Source organism: Prorops nasuta, unplaced genomic scaffold (assembly GCF_024137725.1).
Source record: "Prorops nasuta isolate Cenicafe-Biocafe unplaced genomic scaffold, Cenicafe_Pnas_1.2 PNAS00025, whole genome shotgun sequence".
Taxonomy (NCBI): domain Eukaryota; kingdom Metazoa; phylum Arthropoda; class Insecta; order Hymenoptera; family Bethylidae; genus Prorops; species Prorops nasuta.
Window position 1 is genome coordinate 2,665,582 of NW_027116822.1, and position 15,142 is coordinate 2,680,723.

At 34.9% G+C, this 15,142-nt stretch overlaps 1 protein-coding gene across 3 annotated transcripts in view; it reads left to right on the forward strand.

Annotated features, from left to right (window-relative positions):
- Liprin-alpha (PTPRF interacting protein alpha) overlaps window positions 1–13,418 on the forward strand; it is a 29,732-nt gene extending 16,314 nt beyond the window's left edge. For 2 of the 3 annotated variants that reach the window (XM_066741735.1, XM_066741736.1), the window contains exons 9-21: window positions 871–1,027; window positions 1,117–1,454; window positions 1,696–1,935; window positions 2,048–2,230; window positions 2,653–2,810; window positions 3,002–3,049; window positions 4,279–4,537; window positions 4,620–4,762; window positions 5,003–5,215; window positions 5,356–5,619; window positions 5,700–5,856; window positions 5,933–6,049; window positions 6,128–13,418. In XM_066741735.1, the coding sequence (XP_066597832.1) occupies window positions 871–1,027; window positions 1,117–1,454; window positions 1,696–1,935; window positions 2,048–2,230; window positions 2,653–2,810; window positions 3,002–3,049; window positions 4,279–4,537; window positions 4,620–4,762; window positions 5,003–5,215; window positions 5,356–5,619; window positions 5,700–5,856; window positions 5,933–6,049; window positions 6,128–6,217 (2,367 nt within the window). In that variant the 3' untranslated portion in view covers window positions 6,218–13,418. Of the gene's footprint in view, window positions 1–867; window positions 1,028–1,116; window positions 1,455–1,695; window positions 1,936–2,047; window positions 2,231–2,405; window positions 2,499–2,652; window positions 2,811–3,001; window positions 3,050–4,278; window positions 4,538–4,619; window positions 4,763–5,002; window positions 5,216–5,355; window positions 5,620–5,699; window positions 5,857–5,932; window positions 6,050–6,127 lie in introns of all 3 variants that reach the window. The other variant, XM_066741734.1, reaches the window with a different exon arrangement.
- The last annotated feature ends 1,724 nt before the right edge of the window (window positions 13,419–15,142 follow it).

Sequence of the window (15,142 nt, forward strand, 5' to 3'; positions counted from 1 at the left end):
ATCTGTGTTTAGATAGCTTGCTCTTAAAACGGTGAAAATACATTTCTCTAATTCTAAATGGAGAATTATCACGGCACGCTCCTCTTAATTTTCTGTGACGAATTTGGGAAGTGTTCCTTTTCATCAGGACTTGCATTATTGCTACATAAACATATCTACATAACCAGTTAGAAAATCTACAGACAAAGCTGCACATTTTCTGATTAGCCTCTGCTCTGTCTACGTGCTGTGTACATATAATTTTACTAATATCATCTCTGTCATACAGAACATCAAACGTTATTCGAGAGTCATTTTCGGACATTTTCACTAAACCAGAATAAATGCATCTATGTGATTTTTTTTGCAAACAATAACAGGATTTTTGTGATACGACTAATTAACACTCTATTACAAATCACAATGCTGATATACATAGAGCTTGTCGGTGTTTTACAATTTCATTTTATAATCTACACTTTTCTCTGTTTTCGAGACGGCTGCAATTAGGCGCAATGATTTTCTTTATATATAAATAGTATATATCATTTATCACTCTTTTTCTTCTCTACCTCTTAGAATAGCAAACAAAGATTGGTGTTATGTTTTAAAGTTTGGTGTTACAAGAAATCTAGCCGTGAAAGTTTGGAATGTGGAAATCTCAACAAAACGTTGCTTTCAGTAGCATAACAGAATGTTAATTGTTCTTATATCGAGCAAAGTCTACAGTCTATATATTAGAGGACTTATAAATCTTGAGATGTTCGTATAATTTGAAAAAGAAATCAACATTTTCATTGTCATTTTTCATTGGAATCAGGATCGAGAAATAGCCCTAAGCATTATTGATAAGAGCAACGACATTAATTTTGTAAAAACATTTATAAGCAGGCTCAAGAGAGACACGGTAGTGCTGAAGATAGAATACAGAGATTGGAGACGCAGTTAGAGGAAAAGAACGCTGAAGTGATGCGAGTGAATCAACGACTAAAGATGAATGAGGAGCATAATACGAGACTCAGTACAACTGTTGACAAATTGCTATCTGGTAAGCATTGGAATTATACTCAAAGTACTGTAGTGGCAAAATGCTATGTCATTCATTTGAAAGCCAATACTATACTAATGTTCCTGCAGAATCCAACGAAAGATTGCAAGTTCATTTGAAAGAGAGGATGCACGCTTTGGAGGAAAAGAACGCTCTTACTCAGGAATTGGAGAAGACAAGGAAAATAGCAGAGGATCTACAAAATGAGAAAGCTGAGATTGTGAAGGAGCTTGGGAAAGCGCGCCTGGAAATTGACAATGTAAAACGACAAATGTTGCAGCAAGAAATAGCATTTAACATTCAACAAACTGATGCTCTCACGAGGAGCTTATCGCCAAATGCGGTGGATCCGGGGTCCTTCTCGAGGAGCGCCAGCCACAGCAGTTTCGATACACATTCCTTGCCTAGGAGAGGAGGAAAACGATCGGTGATGAAAGATGATATTTCTACAGTAACTGGAGCACCGAACCAAGATCCTGTTAATATAATTAAATTAATTTTAATTAATTTAATTTTATTAAAGTGTCGGTTTACTTACATTAAATAGAGTTAATTTAATTATAATACACAGGAATATTGGTGAAGGAGGCTCAATTAATTAAATTAATATTAATATTGGTTGTTTATCTACTGAGATTTTCTTAAGATATCTTTTTCTGTACTCGTAGACTTATGGCAGAACAATGACAGAACCAGAATGGGAGAAGCTCCAGCAGGCCTCTGTTTTAGCAAACGTGCAACAAGCGTTCGATGTTTCCAGTGATGCAGAAGGAGATGGGGATAACGAGAGCATTTTTAGCTGTACAGCCGATGTGATTAGTCCAACGGGACACACCGATGCTCAAACCTTGGCGTTAATGCTACAGGAGCAGTTAGATGCCATAAATAATGAAATTAGGCTGATACAGGTGAATCTATTTTGGTCAATTGCGATCTTCCACGATACTGTGTTTAATCCTAGCTTATATTAGCATGGATACTTGGAAAATGAGGTAATGCTGAATATTTATAATGTTTCAGGAAGAAAAACAAAGCACAGAGGCTCGTGCCGAGGAGTTGGAGTCTCGCGTTGGTAGTTTAGAACACATGAATTTGTTAGCGAGAGGCAGGAGCATGGAAAGAGCGTCGCCTCCGCTCAGCGGAAGATCAACTCCGAAATCGCATCATAGTCCAAATAGGGATTACTTACATAAATATCATACAGTAAGTTTTATCCAACATCCTTGGCTCCATCATCCTCCTATCTCAATATTAAATATTTATTAATTGATCCTTTATTCATTATTAGATCGATTATTTAATTATACTTAGTTTCGTCTCTTTCAAGTCCTAGCTTCTTTAGTCCTCCATGATTTTTAGAATATTTTTTTTAACTTAGGCACCAGCTTCAATGTCACCAGCCCATCTTCATCAATACGCTGCTTCCTTAACTAGCCCAGGTCAGCTTTCGGAATCATTGCCAGCCAGCCAGGTTTGTTGTCTCACTCATTCGCACGATCATCTTTAATTTGCTCTCCTCTCACTCGCAAAGTTTCTCCTTTCCTAACACTACTGTTCAATTATAATTCGAGTGAAATTGTCTAGATATATTACAAAAATGATATAATGCTTTCTGCCTGTGGCAGTTGCAGCTGTCCGGCGAAGAGTTGCATTCTGTGAGTGAGCGAGATAGCACAGGAGGCGGAAGTGGAGGAAGTGACGCAGCCTCTCCACTAACAGCAAGATCTCTAAGACTGGAACGAGTTGTGCAAGCCCTGGCGCACAGTCAAGAAGAGCTCAGGAGGTACGAAGGCCGAAATTGTACCTTATCTGATATTAGAGTTCCAATTACCGTTTTGACCTAAATAAAAGTATAGGGTAGGTTAAACGGAATTGGCTGATTGGGAAATTATTAATTAATGCATTGAGCTACATTATACAGTATTTTGAATCTTGAGATATTTTTAAAATGGCATTTTTAATTGTCTATGCTAGACGTACTGGACAAAGTGGCTTTTCCAGCGGCGGTTACCCCGCTCACAGGTTATTTAATGATTCTAATAATGCATGCCTTCCACATCTAGTGCCACTGCGCTCAAGATCCAAGGGCAGATGTGGGTATGGAATAAGGAACCTTGGGATCAGCCAAAGTGGGCTCGATGGTAACGTTTCAATATTTCTCTGTTTCTCTCTTTCTCACTGGTAAAACTTTTGCTACATGGAACAAACAGTGTTGTGAGAGAATAATAGGGATAAAGTTATACTGAAGAATTGTAGAAAGATGTACATGCCCACAGACCCTATTTCCGAGCACAGTGGCACCGATGAAGCATCAGTTAGTTGTCAATCACTGGAAGAAGCTGCTCCTAGTTGTTTCCCAACAAACGTGCAAGCCTTCCTAATTCACGACAAGCATCGCTGTCTCAAACAGTCAAGGGAACTTACGGAATCGAGAGATTTGCGTGTGGTACATTTGCAACAACCTACTTCCTTCCCAAGGTTGTCTTTTATGAATACGAAAATTTAGATCTAAATAACAGAATATCAAGGAGAGTGAAGCTAAAACAATGCCATTATAATGTAATTACAGATTCTTATGCCTAGCATGCATAACTGAGTAGGTACCATCGTGAAATTCATTAAGGAATAAATCAATTATCGACTTTTATAAACTTAGCTTGTTAATCAAAAACTCTTGAATTAGAAGTTTATAAATTGTAAAATATAGTAACGCTTTTATCATAGAGATAGATAGTTTAAACTTAAGATTAATAAGACTGGTATTGCTTTTATACTCGATTCTTGTAAATGATGGCTTACAATTAAAACTGAAGTTTAGATGTTATTCAAGAATTCTGACGTTATTGGCCAGAATGGTGTACATACACTGGACAAGAAGCTTGACTTGCAAAGTGGGCTTTGTACAAAGCTGGTTTAAAGGAATAATAGGAAAATTGCAATGTACATTTTCTGAAAGTTTGTATATTATGGAGGATTATGTGAACATAAATACGATAGATTAAATTAATCAATGCTTATTTGTATTCCAACTAAATTGAGATCTGTAAGTTCCCTAGTTCTAGTCTGATGTTTCCACTGCATTGTAGAGTAATTGCTTTGTACGTTCAATAATGCAAGTACGCGATTGAACAATTAAAACTGAGTTATATCATAAGCAAAATGCATTGGAAGCAACAAGATATCTCGCCAGAGAATGCAGTAGCACAGTGTTAGAGTAGAAATAGAAACTAGATTAGCGCTCCATGCAGCAGGCATGGGCAGCATAACAACGGCGCACTCAATTCTGGGACTCCCCCTTCCCCATTGTCCTCACGCCACAGTAGCCAGGACAGTCTACACAAGAACAACCTATCTAGCGTTGGAGGATTACCAATTGGACAATTATCCAGCTCACACCTTCAGCACATGCAAGCAACTATGAGTCCAGCCACAGCTGCTGCAGTGGCAGCAGCCCAGAAGAAGAAAGGAATCAAGAGCAGCCTTGGCAGATTCTTTAGTAAAAAAGAAAAGGTATGATGTGATTACTGATAATTAACAAGGCTTTTTCAAATACAATCGTTCACAACATTTAATACAATGCTCTTATTCTTAGATCAAGGGGAAGGATGCAACTATGCCAGGAGAAATGGTGATGGGTGGAATGGGCACACCTGCTGACCCAGATTATGGAGATGTAGTGACAGTAGCTGGGACTCTTGGTAGCAAAAGTGATTTTGATCGTAGGAAAAAGAAAAGGTGTGATACCACCTTAGTTAATTAATTTAATATCAAGAGAAATATTATAACGCACTTCAATAGAATATTATTTATAATTAATTATGATAAAAATTATATATGTACAACTTACCTTTACTACTTAACATGAGACTCTTCTGGCTCACCTGATACTAACAAACTTTAGTATAAATAGAAAAGAATGTATACTGCATGGTTTGGAAGAAAATGGACATTGGTTAATTTTGGTTTATTTGGTAGTATGCTGGATTCATCACGACACGAGTTATTGGCAGAGGCTATGAAGGCTGGTACGCCATTTGCACTCTGGAATGGACCTACGATAGTTGCCTGGTTGGAGCTGTGGGTTGGAATGCCTGCATGGTATGTTGCAGCGTGCAGGGCTAATGTCAAAAGTGGTGCCATTATGAGTGCCCTAAGTGATACTGAAATTCAACGTGAGATTGGTATAAGGTATGACGCCTTTGTGTAATTTTTATACAATAATACTTTCTATATTATATTAGACTATTTGTTTGAAAAATTACGCGAATGCCTTGTAGTTGAGATTGCAGTATTTCTGTTTCAAGTTTACATTAATATATTAATTTCAGCAATCCTTTGCATCGACTGAAGCTAAGGCTAGCGATCCAGGAGATGGTTTCTTTGACAAGTCCTTCTGCACCAAAAACTTCCCGCACCACTTTGGCGTTCGGAGATATGAATCATGAGTGGATTGGCAACGTTTGGCTTCCAAGCCTTGGTTTGCCTCAATATCGATCCACTTTTATGGAGTGCCTTGTCGATGCAAGAATGTTGGATCACCTTACCAAAAAGGACCTCCGGGGCCAGCTCAGAATGGTGGATAGCTTTCACAGGTAATATAAAAATCATTATTTTCGTAGTTATTTCGTTTTTCAAGACATCGAATTTATTGTAATGCTCTTACGCTTTCCAGGACAAGTTTACAATACGGCATTTCGTGTCTGAAGAGATTAAACTATGATAGACAACAACTGGAGGAGAGAAGACGAATGGCTGAAGGTGCCAATGTCGACGTTCTTGTGTGGAGTAATGATCGCGTTATTAGATGGGTACAATCGATCGGTCTCAAGGTGAAAAAATAAGCATTATTATAATTTAATATATTCGTGACGAATATATACAATAAACACATTGTTATGCTTGCAGGAATATGGGAACAATCTTTTAGAGTCTGGGGTACACGGAGCTCTAATAGCCCTTGATGAAAGTTTTGATGCCAACAGTTTTGCGCTTACTCTTCAAATTCCTACTCAAAATACACAGGTAAAATAAAAAGATAATTTGTTCGAGCTTCGTTGAGTCGAATTCTTTTATTCGATTTAATCGTTTTAATTTTCACAGGCGAGACAAGTATTGGAGATGGAATTCTCAAATTTATTGACAGTAGGAACTGAGAGGCGACCAGATGAAACAAATAGCATGAAATCCTGATCCAATATGTCGGCCAGATTGCCTCATATCCAGCCCCATCACGTCTAGTCGAAACCACCAGCTATTACAACTATTTGTACGCAATCGTATAAAAAATTGTAAGAGCTTTAAGTATGACTTTAAAATGTCTCTTCACGCTGTTACAGAAGAGAGACGCGTTGAAAAAGTCCACGACACGAAACTGTTGAAAAACTGCTTCAGTTTTTACCATTGACGATCGGTATAACCATCGATATAATGTCTGGCTGAATGTTTTAGGCAACATTGAATAATCTTAAACTGCTTCAACGGATAAAGAAATGTAGCAAGCGGTCAAAGTCAGTTTTACATATTAATTTCTTTCAAATGGCGTAGAGAAGTATCGACGAATGGCCATTTCCTTCGAAGCCATTATAAGTTGCAGATGTATTGACAATAATTCTATCTAATTTTCAAATAATTTTCATTTCGTTCTTGGTAGAACGTTGGCGAGCAGTATTAAGATAATGTGTCATTGTACTATATCGTGTACTTACAAAGTTCGTATACGCCTAAGCCACTTTAAATCTACGCACCGCACAAAATAGAAGTCTGATGGACACGTTTTTGCCTGAATGTAACACGTGTATTTGAGGATGTGCTTGGCAGAATTATTTGTACGAGTGTTGTTCACAGAGTTTAATTGCGCAAGTACTTGAAGATTCGCCTGTGTGTGATCCGGTAAACCTGAAGATCTTAATTAGGAACTGAATGAATCTGGCACTTCTCCGAAGAGACTGCATTCTATATTTCTATATCTGCGAGGCGGTGACCTAATACATGCTACAAGTACACATGCGTAAAATAATAGATAGAATTATATATATATATAAATATATATGTATACATACATTACTATCCAAGGACCGAGCTCCAGAGTACTCGTTCTCCTCTGTTATTTCGATGAATTTTGAATATTTGTAGATCGCATATTATAAACGAATAACTATAATATTATACAGGTAACTGTGACAGTTAGAAATATGAAAATGAAGGGTCAAAAAGATACTTTAAATTGGACCTTCGCGAGAGAGCAGAAACGGCTTAGCGATAGTTCAATGATTTTGATTTTTATTACGAAAGGACTATGAACTTTATTATGGACTAAGAACAGACATTTTATACCAAAATATTTGCGCGATGTATAACCGGTAAGTGTACGTCGCGCGTTAGTGGATGTTGTAAAATTAAGCTTCATTATTATAAAAAAAGGAAACTGTATTATTAACTCGACTACTGATCGATCAACATTAATGACGTAAGGTGAACATTTTTTCTCACCTGTTCTTTGAAATTCGTTTAATAGCCAATTACGTTATTCGTAAGTACAAAATTGTTTTACGCAAAGTAACTAGGGAAAAAATTATGCGTATAATATTAGCTACTAATTAATTTACCAAGGTTTACTTTGAAAACCAGACCAACCAAGATCCAAACTATCTTTGATGAAAGTGATTCTTGGTTCATTGTACATATGCTTGTACATGCGTAATTGCAAGTTAGCTTTAAGTTCAGTTTAGTTTAAGCTTAGTAGGTCTCGATTGGCCCCTTGCCTCGCAATTCCAAACTGAATATTAATTTCCAGTTGCTGACCAACAGGACGCATTTCAGTGCAAGAAATTTTTCTTTTTCGGAACTTTGTAAAGGAGGACATGGAGAGGAGGCAAGGAGCTGATTTATTTTTAGATATTATTTAAGTAGAGTAATTCGCGAACGGCATCATTTGGATGTACTGTTAGCAATCGATCCATTTTGAAACTCGTGTGGACAAGAATTGTACAATATTTGTAATTCATAAGCTCAATAATCAAGCGTAACGCCGTTCATTAATTATTCTAATTCAATTTCATCGTCATCCACATAGTCAAGAATTAAATTGTAACCCATTTCAGAGTGAAAAAAGCTAAGAAAAAAGAAGATTAAACGAACAAATTTTTATGAGAACTTTGCAATATTAATGCTAGATTTTAGCATCCTAAGCAAGTAAGTCTCTACGTAAGCGATACAAAACTTTATTTTTGGAAGATTACATTAAGAACGTGGCATCAAAAAAGATAAATCTCTCTTTTTGCACTAATATGAACTATTTTATATTGCATTTTACGCTACTGACACCACTTACAATCTTTAATTCTTGCGTATGGATGATCGGTCGATCGGTGGTTTCGAAGGAGCCCCCTCAACAAGTAGAGTTTAGAAACTTTGTGCACGACAACGCTGATAATGAAAACTAACGGTAACAAAAAGAAGGGAAACTTTTCTCAGAGGGCCACTGTGACATGAACAATTGTAGTTTGCAGATTAAACGAATATTCGCGCAAATTAAGTGCTGCTGAAGACAATGAATTTGATGGTAATTATATCTGCGAGTATTTGGTACGGAAATTACTTTAAAAATTGTATCGACACTGTAAAGCAAAAACTTAAAAACATTCCTTCGACTATGGAATACAAGTTGTTATAATTTTAGACAAGAGTCAGGTTTTTATACTACTCGCATGGTATCAAAATCACTAGAGCAAGACAATTTTGCTTTTCAACCAGGCTCCACGTGGAAAACTTTTAGTTCTTTCTGGAGCCTTTAAAGTAATTTTAGTGCTAAATGTTTGCCAAGTTATCGTAACTTTTAGCCATTTAGATGAAGGGGCAGTGAAAGACTGAGACTTCGACAGTGACTAGAAATAACTGATGAATAAGGACGATCACAATAATGATGATAAATTGCGATGCTAATGTTGTTAATGTTGTTAATAATTGAAGAATCATTGTTATTGATGTTTGTTTCCCTGTGAAGTAAACCCCTGCAAAAACTATTCATTCGTTGTAGCTCCATTTAAGACCTTCCGAACGGGCGCACACGTACCAAATCGTTTCTACCAAAGACTGTAAAAACAAAATCATCCGTACATATTGTACGCACAGGAAAGATCTGTATGGTTTCACCAACTCGTGGAAGAATGTGCATAAGTGGGAGATACCTGTGCGATTAAAATAGCTAATGTTATATTCATGAATCATTGATATTTTCTGTAAAACTTTTCCTTCAATTTGCTGCGTTACTTTTATCCTTTAATTCGACGTATTATCGCTATGTTAATTAAATTGTTCTCTGGATGGAACGACCAGGCGTTCAACAATCAGACGAGCTAAGTCAACAAAAGCTACCTCAGACCCTGAGAAAGTGGTTAGACGAAGAAACACGCCAGGATTTTCGTGCCATATTTGCTGTACGTGAACACCAACATTTGTTATTAAATGGAGCCATTTGTTTTGTACAGTAGGTCATTCGGAATTGATTGCCCCGATTGTTTTACCGGGTGAAAATTCTGTAATTATAATTCGTGACTTAATCACTGAAAGCGTTATTTTCTTTTCGTATAGATTTGACAATTAAAGACTGATATATTATATATGTACTCGTTGAGCTTTGATTTATAATGTACAACTGAAACAACACTGAGATCTTCTTGAAAGAAAAGGGAATTATCCCCAAGTTCGATGATTGTTTCAATTTTATTCTTCAAAATGTAATAGAATAGAAATTATTACACCAGGCATATTGTATACTCGGAGTGGTCTTAATTGTCAAATCTACTTATCTAAATTATGGTCTGCGCCTTTTGAAACAGATGGGTGTCCCTCTCCTTCGGAAGATCTGCAATACTTGTAAATGACTGAACTTATTTTTAATGTATGCTAGCTGATAGTGTCTATATATGGACATTCCAACAAACAAACAAAAAAGGAAAAAAAGAAACCAAGAACCTTCCAAAAATAACTACATTCATAATCACGTATATGTACATTACAAACTAATTAACGTAGCAGCTTCTGCCTTCTGTGTACCAAATTAGAATATTAAAGTAGAACGCCGCAACAAAAAAAAAAAAAAGAGAAACTGAAAATTTAGTCTCCGACTGGTCGGTATTGAGTAGTAAAAGCTTTTGCGACACAAAATAAGAAATATTTATGAGTGGCACGTGGATCTAGATGGATGTGCATAATCTTTCTATCAGAAAGTTTGATTAATCGCATTTATTTTCATCATTAATCTTTACTAAGATATTTCGTCGTGATAGACGAAAAATTCTCTTGGCAATTATGATTTTAATCACTGTATCATATTTCCCTTATGAACTTTTGCTTTTACGACTATCAGTTGATACATATCACAAAGTTCTTGAGTGGTAGGAATAGCAGATAGCATAGCAGACTAACAGATATATAAATATATATTACATAAATATAAAATATTATTTCTCTATTCGTATGTCACACATCTAACGCTTTTTTAAGAATTTTCTTTAAACCAGTTTGGAATGTTTAAAAGGCATACGCGTAGTTGTAAGGAAACGATGTAATCTAATCATGTATAATGAGTGACGTATATTAATTGGAGAATATCAATAATTTTTTGTTGATATTTGCGTTCAATTCTCTGGAGATTAGCTTGAAAACTGTCTCTAAAATTTTGTACGATATCCGTTGAATGTTAATGCTAAATACTGTAAATATGTGTGCGTGTGTGTATATACATATAACATATTCTCAATGTATATATGAATTATTTATTAACAGCCTGTCTAAGCTGTAAGAGCTTCACTGCGAGCCTGCTGCATTTACCTAAGTTTCAAGCAAATTGTTGAAACCTTTTGAACTCGCCTCAGAATGAATTCATTTAATTGTTACAAGAAGCTCAGTATTATTACAAAGACAGTTACTTCGTTTATTGGAGTTTTAGGCTTGAACTTTTATCAATCAGATTAAGTGCAACTTATTAGCTTAATTATGTTAGGAAAGAATAGTGAATTGATTTTGAGGCTGAAATTTCTATGGAATTTCTAAGTAAGATTTAATTGATATCTATATAGTGGGTTAGTTTGATTGTAAATTATCAGTGTTATGTGAAAAATGACATTGTTTTATATAATTTTATTCTTTTGTAAGAAGTCTTACAGGTTTAGCATTCTCCACAGATATTATTTTGCAAAGAGTACGAATGATGTTTCTCCTTGTTTGATAACTTTGATTATATTATGAATGACTGCTCCAACAAACGAATGCAAGTTGAACAGAAATGCAGTTGTACTAATTAGATAATTTGCAGAATGCTGCACTTCTCGAATGTGAAGTAGTATATATACACTAGGGTGGTCGTTAAAAACAAGTCTTTTGACGGATCCCCAAAAACCACTAATATTTGATGAGAAAGTACAGTGGTTGAAACCTGTGGCCTGACAAATGATAGAAACACGTGCCTCAATGCGATCAAATACAATTTTCGAAGAATTTTACAGTTTTTCGCAGATAACTCATTAAATATTCGATTCTATGAAAAGATGCATATAACCTTTTCTCTGAAGAATTAAATTCTACATAATAAAGGTTCTATACATTTTTCTTCTAGAATGCATACTAATGGAGATATTGCTGAAAAATCGATCCTCTTTTTCGTTTATACACATTATATTGACATATGCTCATATGAGTAGTTATTCTGATTTCACTTTAGTTACACATTTTATTTCTCTTAATTTAATCAAATATGTTAATTGTACGGTAAACTAAAAATAATTATTCATATAAACATATCAATATAATGTGTATAAACGAAAAAGAGGATCGATTTTTCAGGAATATCTCGATCAGTATGCATTCTAGAAGAAAAATATATAGAACCTTTATTATGTAGAATTTAATTCTTTAGAGAAAAGGTTATATGCATCTTTTCATAGAATCGAATATTTAATGAGTTATCAGCGAAAAACTGTAAAATTCTTCGAAAATTATGTTTGATCACAATGAGGCACGTTTTCTATCATTTGTCAGGCCACAGGTTTCAACCACTGTACTTTCTCATCAAATACTAGTGTTTTTTAAGGATCCGCAAAAAAATTTTTTTTTTTAATGACCACCCTAATATACACATGCAGGCTGCTCACTTAAGTAAGAAAACTGGAATATCTCTTAAAGAATTGTAGTTTTAAAAATATGTTCTTATAAAGGCTTTTTTATATGATGCTGTCTGTTGTTATAACTTGAAAAGTCATTCAGTGTCCAATTTTCAAATGACTCTTGAAGATATGATGAATATGCACCAGAAAAATCTTATAAGAGCTGTTGTTTTAAAATTCCAATCCCTTAAGAGTTATTGCATTTTTTTCACTTGTGAATGAACATACTGTTTATACACATAAATAATATATAAATATAATTGTTATTATCTTATAAAGTATTTATTAGAAAAGAAATATTGAAGGTATATATAGCGATAAAATATATAAAATTAATATTTCTTTTCACCACTTTGATCAGAGAATGATAGAAGCCTCTATATTGTGACGTATAAACCATTATATATAGTATATATGAAGATGCTGTACTACTGTTCAGGTTTAGTGTGTGCTAGATTTTACAGATGATCATTTTATTGAGTGTCGTTAAAACGATAAAAAACTTAACAAACAAAATGAAAATGTACTACTTCACGTTTTACAAAGAGTGCAAGGATATTGGAATTGGTATATTTAATGGTGAAGATGCTTTAGCTTTGGCTGGTGCAAGAGAATGGAAGAGACTACATTGGTCAGGTCATGGTAAATAATTAAAGAGAGCAGCTCGGAGAAACAATATTTTTTTTTTCAAAGTGTAAAAGTTGAAAAGATGGCATCTGTCCTCGCACATGAAATTCAGCTATGAATTGTAGTAATTTCTATGTGAGGACGAGTGGAAAAGCACACGTTTTAAGTAAACAAAAGGAAAGCACAAATTATAAACATGTAAATTCTATGGATAAGTTTGCGTAAGTGTTATATCAAGAAAGGATAATGATTGAAGGAAGTGATTTTGTGCAAGTATACGTATAACATGGTGGGTACTGAAGTAATTCCTAGTTATCAGATAAATAAATATTAACGATAATATTGTCATTACCGCTACGCTGCAGCTATCACTATTACCACTCTTACTAGAGCTATCATTTACTATCATTAATACCATTATTACCATTACGATTATAAATTGTCCTTGTAATTTTTATATGCCAAGTGTATACTTTAATAGAATAATTATTAAAGCCGGCAGTAAATGTAACATAATACGCTTCTTCTTGGAGAAAGGAGCTGGAATAATATGTTAACTGAACTATGAATTATAAATATTGTATAAGACGATAAATAATAATTATTATTACCATTATTGGAACTCTTATTATTTTTCAGCGACTTTAAAGTAACTCCTTCATTCTTTAATTACTTTGATAAAAACATTGATTAGTAATAATTCAATTAATAATATTTTATTGTTATATCAAATTTTTCTAGTAGTATTTTTAGATGAAGGTACATTTTTTGAGGTACCTTCCCTCCTCTAGATCCATTGCTTTTTGCTCAAACAGGGGCACCTCGTGTAAGGTGTTGCAATGGTCTTGAACGGAGCAGAGGCTAATTCCGTTCCTGAGCATCTTTGCTCTTACCCCCGGGAAGGGATGGGAAGGGTAACAAAATTTAGGAAAAAGGAACCTGAAAAAGAAAACCTGCCTATACCAAAAAGCTAAGCCTGAAAAGATAATACACACGCACGCAAAATATAACGCAAGAACCTGAAAAGAAAGCCTGCCTAACACGGAGAACTATAATTCCTACCTAAAACGCAAAGCTACGAGGCCTACCTAAATCGGAAATCTAAACCTGAAAACACAAGAATAAATCAAGAAATGGTTTTAACCATAGAAGGACCGATTAGAATCTACCGGTAGATTCTAATCGGTCCTTCTTTGGTTAATAAGAAAAATCCACAGTTTTACCCGTGGGGACTCACTCATTCGGCGAAAATCCAACGATGATCCATCTGCAGCCTGCTAGAGATGACGAAGATGACGATGACGACGACGGCACTCGTGATTATTTAATTTTAAATTTTTACGATGCGACGCGACGCGGATTTTTTAAACGAAACTACTTGACGCGATTCGGATATTAAAATCAATTATTTTACGCGACGCGCACTTGCATCTCAAAGTGAGATCGCCCACTGTAAAAAAAAGAAAAAGAAAACATTCAGTTAAAATGTATTGAAATAATATTTCGGTTTATTCTAGCAATGAAAAAAAAAAACAAAAAAGAAACAATAATACTCACAGGCTATGAGAGTCCTTGAGACTGGTGTCCTTGGCCGCTGCATCCACCAAAACACTGCACTGTCACGACACTCGCGCCGCGCATTGTATTTATTTACGAATTCTTTCGTGCGTACTTTTATTTCATTCACACTATGCATTTCACTGTTATATTAATTTAATTAAACTTGCTCCGAGAAAAATATCCTCAATCCATGAACAATTTTTCGTTATAACAATGGATAAATTTCATTAATATAACAAATAAATTCATCGATATAATAACGAATAGTTCATTACGTACTAAACTATTCGTTAAACGAATGAATCTTTCTGTCACATTAACTCGCTTTATTCATTGGTATAAAAAAAAACTTGTTCAATTCTTGAAGTATTTGCTCTCTGGAGTAAAATTAAATTATCACAATAATGAAACTGCACTTGACTGACACTGGTGATAAGAAACGTCATCATCCGGAATTGGAACAATCGAATCTGATTGGTTGGAGATATGGCTTCGCCAATCAGGTGCGATTGCTGAGTGAGCTGCGTAATGAACACTTCCGATCTGAATGATTTTAAGACTGGAGCCTTTTTGAATTTAAAATAGCGATTGTTAATTGATTATCTGCATTTTTATAATCAATCAGTAATCAGCATTCTAAATTCAGCAAATAATTCAACATTAAGCCTGTATAAACAGATTAGCGCTAGGATGAGGAATGCAAGACATTATAGGAACTAATATTAATTTTATTTTCTAAATGTTCAAATATACGCTTATTTTCCCT